At 29.1% G+C, this 7,762-nt stretch overlaps 1 protein-coding gene across 3 annotated transcripts; it reads right to left on the bottom strand.

The window, feature by feature from the left end:
• Window positions 1-363: 363 nt before the first annotated feature.
• Window positions 364-6,090, bottom strand: LOC107957354 (glutathione S-transferase U23). 3 transcript variants are annotated; one of them, XM_041112067.1, is made up of 7 exons: window positions 5,785-6,090; window positions 5,014-5,337; window positions 3,955-4,050; window positions 2,390-2,440; window positions 2,255-2,291; window positions 857-993; window positions 364-730 (listed from the first exon to the last, which is right to left on the bottom strand). In XM_041112067.1, the coding sequence occupies exons 2-7, from the start codon at window positions 5,326-5,328 to the stop codon at window positions 578-580; spliced, it is 789 nt and encodes a 262-aa protein (XP_040968001.1). In that variant the 5' UTR covers window positions 5,329-5,337; window positions 5,785-6,090; the 3' UTR covers window positions 364-577. The 3 variants fall into 3 exon arrangements, with proteins under 3 accessions (XP_040968001.1, XP_040967999.1, XP_040968000.1); XM_041112065.1 differs by having other exon boundaries at window positions 2,096-2,291; window positions 5,785-6,078; XM_041112066.1 differs by lacking the exon at window positions 3,955-4,050 and having other exon boundaries at window positions 2,096-2,291; window positions 5,014-6,077.
• Window positions 6,091-7,762: the final 1,672 nt, after the last annotated feature.

Here is a 7,762-nt window from a genome sequence, read left to right on the forward strand (position 1 = left end):
AAATTAATGAATTTAAATTTAGAATTTAAAATAATAAATTAATAACACAATTAAAATCCAAAAGTTAGAACTCACTTATCTTAAATATTAAAATAAAAATAAAAATTTAGAATCAAAACTAAAATAAATAAAAAAAATTAGATTAAATATAAAGATATCAATAAAATAAGATATTATAATGAAGTTCCTTAAATGAAATAATGGCTTAAATCATAACCATGTAAAATATAAGATTTGAATATCCATTCCCATGTGAAATATCAACATTGATTATTTAAATTGATTAACTAAGTCAAAATTGCAATTTGTGTTTTTCTTCTTTCAACTCAAATAAAAATAAAATATTGAAACAAAACAATTAAATAAAAAATAGAATAATTAGTTGACACGAGATTATTATTAAGTATATGCAAATATGCAAGTAGACGATTACAAAATAGGGTGTAGTTTTTTATCAACTAATTAGTTGATCCTACTGCAGGTTCTATCTATAATCTGCTTAACTAACATACAAATATAAGGCACTCTAATACTTTTTTGCACATAAAATATCTAAAAGTCACACCTGAATTCGGATTCAGAGCACATACGGTGTCAACTGCATATTGATCAATATCATCCTTATTCGCTGCTGCAATGCCTCCCACAAGCATTCGTAGAGGTAGGAGCTAGTCATTATGTGCCTTCTGCAAATTGTTCTTGGACCGCAATCTAGTGTAGTTGATTTTTCCTGTTCCATTTGCCACCAGTCAAAACATAAAAGAGCAATTGCCACACAAAAAGTAATCATCAAAACGATATCCAGAAAAACAATATACAGTTAAATTATGAGAATGCAGAAAATACAAAATGATACCGCTGTTCTTAGATCCCACAACATTACTTTCCCATCATAAGATGAAGAAAGTAAATAAAGAGGAAACGTATTGTGCCACTTGCAAGCTAGAATCCAATAACTATGTGACGAGAACTGAAACACAGGTGTCGATGTTCCTTGAAAAGTAGAAAAAAAGTTTCAAGTGAGATGGAGTTTTAGTGGTTTCATGTGCCTACACATGCAACAAGAAGGAGAAAAAGAAGCGAAAAGAAAAAAATGAAAACAACCTAAGAAATAGTATCCTTTTACCTTTTTTTCTCGGATGAACAAAAATGGTACATCCAAACATCAAATTAACAATAATGATTATGACAAAGAGCTCATTCAACTAATTTGATATAATTTAATCAATTAATTCAATAGTCAATTAACAATATTAACTATTATGGTTAAAATGCTAAAATTTATATTTTTAAAATATATAAATTCTAATAATAAAATTCAAATCAGCATTTTGATAGAGTCAACAATACTAACTGATTGAACTAACAAATAACAATTAAATTAAATTATGTCAAATCAAAGTATAAGGATTAAATATTAAATTTTAGCATGATAGAGGGAGAAAACTATAATTTGACCATTTTATTGGTTATTTCAATTTAATTTCAATTTATTCAAATAAATTTATATTTTAACTATTTATACATTATTTATATTTTAAAATTTAGAAAACTAAATTCTATTTTTTATTTTATAACTAATTTCTTTTACAAATATAAAAATAAAAAATTATTTAAATTAGTAAAAAAATTAAAATACTTTATACAAATATATTTTAAAAACTAATTAATCAAATGTATACAACGTTAACTAGTGCTAAGAAGTGGTATTTACCTCATATAGCAAAGATCTTTCAGTCTGCACCATATCATTAAAAATAAGTTCAAATCACAAATGATCAACACAAGCAGCATACTTCTTGATGGCATTTCTATCTACCTAATCCTCAATAATATATTTTATATATTTCTTATGCATCATGTTCTTTGTTTTTTTCCATTACTTTATACTATGTTTTATTACAATCTATGCTAATACGATATGAATGAGACTTAGTTTGCAACAAGAGGACAAGCATGGATGTAGCCAAATCATCTAGCAGATCATAAAATATGGGACTACAGCACAAATTCTATTTAATAGAATTATACTGAAGATGGATATTCTTGAAGAAAAAAAAGGCTTCTTAACAATATAAACCAAAAAGAAACTTACCCTGGGCAGTTCCAATGAATGCTAAGCAGCAGTTTAGAAATGCATTCAGCAAACAGAAGAAGTTTATGAGATTATCATAAAGCAGACAATGGAAATGATGCATGGAATTCTCAACATTTGGCGCATACCTTCCAGTACTATATGCAGGTGATTCAATACCTTTTTGAACACCTTCACACAGTCTAATGTCTTCCATCTGTGTATTTTCCTTGGTTATTAAATAGGTTTTGGAGGTTGCTGGATTAACAGTAAATTTTGAGCATACAAACAAAACCAGAGATTATTTGCTAGTACCTGAACTTTTTCACTATCCGCTAGACTTCTCTCAATGAAAGCTTTGTCATCCTAAGGCCAAAACAAGAGCTCGGTTAAATAGGAACCATATTACCAATACATGAAAAATGAAATGAGTTACAGAATACATGTCGCACAGAAAATCTTCTCTATAATAAAATAGAAAAATGGTTGAATTCTACAGACTGCAATTATGGCTAAAAAGTAGAAAACATCAATATTATGTAAGAGGAACTTTCAAACCCAGGTTAATGTCAGCATCCCACACACGCATGCACTTTGAAATGCCCAACATACATAAACACAACATTTGAGAGGCTAATGCATATGAAGCCAAGCATAAGTCTCCTCTAAAACAACATTACCTATTATTAACCTTTTATAATCTAAAACTTACGCAAAATTAGAAGCATGTATCTAGTATATGTACAGAATTCAGAGCTCAAGACATAGAGGTCCAGTAAAGGATTTTGTGGTATATATATGCCTTCACTACTCTTCACATAGACATATTCTTTGCATTTAATATTTGCCATCCAAAAGTTGAAGGAGCTTTACACCTAAACCATTCAGTGATAACCAACAACAATAGATAGTTTCAAGAAAGTTCAATTTGGAATTAGAACAATTCTCAAGGTGCCTTATTTATAAATGTTAGTTTTAGTTTCTATAATCTATATTATTAACAACACTTAAGTTATTGAGCCCACGAAGATTATATACTGTCAATCTAATGAAAAGAAGCCAAATGGTTTCTTTATGCAGGATAAGATCAAAGCCGTGATCAAAACAGTTTTTTAAACAAAATATTTTCATAATTCACAGCTTTATGTGCAGAATCTTTTACATTTTAAGCAAACGCCTAATTATCTTTTCACCAATACAAAATCAGACTTTTTTTTTGACAAAACGAAATCAAATATTTGATACAGGGAAAAGAGACAATTATGTATATGCATGTGTGACTGAGGGCAGGTGAACAATGGTTGATGCAATCATCATTCTCCAAGTACATATTGTGCATAGAGAAGCACATAGACATGGCTACAGAGTGACACTCAGTATCTGTAATCAAAATGCTACTATTTTCTTTATCTGGGATAATATGGTGCATGCATTAGATGATTGTTTTACTCAGTATTACGGTATCCTTCCTTTCATTCTTGAACAAATAACAACAACATCAGGAAATATGTCATCCTTCGCCTACCCTTGGAACAGTAGATGGAAGAAGCAGAGTCCTTTAAGATGAATATAAACAACATTCTCTTTTTACATGATGCATTTATCCTTTCTTTAATCGTTGCAAGTGTCATAATTTACCTGCTCAAATTATCTAGCTTATAGGTACAAAATAAAATTTATTCACTTGCTTACTACTATGCATTGTGAATACTATGTTTTCACATGTTTAATATTCTAAAACTACAATGAGCATATAATATCATATAATAAATAAAATTACCTTAAAAGAAGCTTCAAGCATGTCCGTATTACATTACAAGCCAAACAAATAGCATTTTAATCTTAAATATAACTAGCAGAAAGGTCAGACCGAAGCATACTGAGGTGGTATATGAATCAAGTGAAAGACCAGATGCAAGGCCTTTGTGTGCAAATGGCACATGGTAACCACCATCCAAGTAGTTGTCGCAGAATACCTGTAATTAAAAAAAAACAAAATACAACTAGCCATCTCCATGTATGTTCAGCAAGCTTTGGACAACAATCATATAATCATTAACATGGAGAATATGCAATTTAATATTCAAGACAACATAATGTCGTTAGTGCTAGTGATAATAATAATTAATGCTTTATCAGAAGACAAAGCATACAGACATCATCATTAAAGCTACAAGGAAACTCCATATATCATTTAGGTATTATCATAAAAAGCTAAGAGCAAGAAATTAAATTGAAGGAGCTTCCATTAACCACAGAGACGCACCTTCCAATTACATTCTATGATGTACTCAAGTCGACAAACATAAGTTAGTGTGGTATCAACTCTATTAAGGCTAAATAATTCAGAGGAGCTACCAAGCCATTCACTTGCAACGTTGTCAGTATCAATATTATCCTTTTGTAAAATCTCATTGTCCATATTAAGAAAAATAAATGGTCCCCAAGTAGCAACTTTAATAGCTACAAGTCCAAAATCCTATCATCAATCAATGAATAAAAATAGCAGGATCATGATGTCTGTCAAGACAAAATATGTAATGCCATAATCTAAACCTGATAGAAAAAACTATGATCTACTAACACAACCTAAAGGAATTTGATTTAAGCAACTTGATAACCATTTCATTCGGGAAGCCAAAAATTTTTTATTTTTAAGATAATAAAGAACTAAAAGGAATGCACAGTCATTTTCAAGCAGACACCCATTCCTCATCAATATGTACTTTTGTAAGTGAAAAATGAATAAAAATGCCAAAAAAGGCAAAGGTGCAAATCTTGTACCGTAGAATTTCTACTCTAAATCATTATGCAACTAAATTACAGCCAAAATTTTCATGCTATGCCTTCACATCTTTCCAGAGAGAAATTTTATAAGAATTTTTGAACTAAAACTATTTTCTTATTTTCACATATTGCCTCTTAAAAAAAGAACGTACCTTCTTGTCAACATAATCAGCCCAGAATCTAGCAGTAGCTTTTTGGTAAGCGTCAGAAGGGAGCAAAGGAGCTTTGTCATGCCTTACCTCATCGATGTACTGAACTTGAATGAGCGACTTACAAACAGGTTTACCGTTATGGATAAGAACAGGGATTTTCTTATGAACATGGTTCGTCTGCAGCAGTAAAGCACTCTTGTTCCACAAGTCTTCTTCCTTGTATTCATACTTTATCCCTTTCCCAGCCAAAGCAATCCTGGATCTCATCCCAAACATACTTGGCCAGAAATCCAGCAGTACTACTTCCTCTGCCATTCTTTTGATCTAAAGATTCAAAAACTAAAACTAAAATCTTGGGTTTGTTCTTTTCTCTCTCTGATTCTGAACTGAATGGGTATAAGTATGTATATTTATAGGCAAAAAAAGGGTAAGAGTCCTACTTCTTTCCTGACATAATCACATAAATCAAATGAATCTGGAGAAAGAGAAAAGGAAATTTTCTCTCACGAAAACCCCCGATATTTTCATTTTTCTAAAAGTTTATTTCCGTTGATAAATATGCTAGAACCTCACATATATTAAAAGAAAAAGAAACAAAAAAAAATGTTAATCTTGCATTCTTTACTATCTTCTTACTTTATATCAGCATTTACTAAGACAAAGCCTACACAAATCAAGCATCTTCGACATCAATTACAAATAAAAGAAAAATAAGATCGATCAAAATTCAAATAAAAATCAACTATAAGCATGAATTACTCGACTATTTACCTCTTCTCCAACATTGACAGAAACTCTAGATGCTGAAATACCTGGCCGAATCGCTTTCCCTAATACCTGAAAAAAATTGAATTTTTTTTAAATATAAGGGCTTTACTTAAACGAAGAACTATTAAAAAAAACTTATGGATTTGGGGGAAATTTAGGGATTAGGGAAAATGTAGAGAATTAGTGAAATCTATTTTGGGGTTTTGCTGGAAATGGCTAAACGTTTAGGATATCTGTTTTGGGATTTTGGGGGAAATGGCTAAGTGTCGGGCATGACACAAGAAGATGAAATTTAAGAAAAAAAGACAGACGCCGTTTTCATAGTGGTTTTTGTGGCGTTTTTTAAAAAAAGGCTTCTAATGCCCTTTTTTTTTTTTTTGGCGTTTTTTAAAAAAACGCCACTAATCTCTTAATTTTCATATTTATTTGTATTTGTTATAATTTGGAAGCCATAATAATTAATTAATGATAGTCAATATTTAATAATATATATATAAAGTTTATCTATTATTTATTAAATAATTTAAACTATAATTATAATTTTAATATATTAAGATAAATATTATTTCTTTTACAATTATATAAGAAATCGTTTAATATATAAATTAAATAATACTAATTAATCTAAACCCTAAACCTCTACCCTTACCCCTAAATCTTAAATCCTAAACCCTAAACCCATAACCCATATCCCTTAACCCTTAAACCATAAATACTTAACACATAACCCCTAAACCTTAAACCCTAACACATAATCCCTAAACAATAATCCATAAACCTTAAAAATTAATTCATAAACCATAAACCCCTAACCCCTATCCCCTTAACGCCTAACCCCTATCCCCTATCCCCTATCCCCTTAACACTTAACCCCTAATCCCTAACCATTAACCCCAACCCTTAAACCACCCTTAAACCATAATCCCTAGACTCATAATCCATAAACTTTAAAATAGTAACTCATAAACATTAAACCCTTAACCATATACTGTAAATCTTAAACTATAATGATAATTAATTCAATATTTTAAAATTAATACTATCTCTTTTATAATTATATAAAAAAATATTTAACATATAAATTAAAAAACAATTAGTCATATATCAAAAATCTTTAAAATTATTTTAAATAATAGTATTAATTAAAACTTTAATTTTGATTTAATCATACAAATTTTAAAAAATAAATACATCAATATATTTTTCTATTGGATAAATACAAATATTTATGTATGCAATATATAAATATAAAATGATGTTAGATCAATAATTGTGTTAATAATTTATAAGAACTGGATTAAATTAAAGTCCATGTATACAATTGCACACTAAACCATTGTTAGAAAAAGAAACATTTACCGGGGATTTTGGATTTCGAATTGGGAAAAAAGGGTGATTATTTTAAAGATCCAGATTAGGGAAAATGGGGAAATTATCTCTTACATAACCATAAACCATAATCCCTAAACTCGTAATCCATAAACCTTAAAATAATAACTCATACACTTTAAACCCTAAACCCTAAACTATAATGATAATTAATTCAATATTTTAAAATTAATACTATCTCTTTTATAATTATATAAGAAAATATTTATCATATAATTAAAAAGCACTAACTAATCTAAACCCTAAACTCCTAATCCCTAAACCATAAATCCTAAAACATAAACCTTGAACCATGAACCCCTCACCCTCACCCTTAACTCCTAACCCCTAACACCTAAACCTTAAACCCCAACCCTTAAACCACCTTTAAACCATAATCCCTAAACCCATAATCCATAAACCTTAAGATAGTAACTCATAAACATTAAACCCTTAACCATATATCGTAAACCCTAAACTATAATGATAATTAATTCAATATTTTAAAATTAATACTATCTCTTTTACAATTATATAAGAAAATATTTAACATATAAATTAAAAAACAATTAGTCATATACCAAAAATCTTCAAAATTATTTTAAATAATAGT

Source organism: Gossypium hirsutum, chromosome A05 (genome assembly GCF_007990345.1).
Source record: "Gossypium hirsutum isolate 1008001.06 chromosome A05, Gossypium_hirsutum_v2.1, whole genome shotgun sequence".
Lineage (NCBI taxonomy): Eukaryota > Viridiplantae > Streptophyta > Magnoliopsida > Malvales > Malvaceae > Gossypium > Gossypium hirsutum.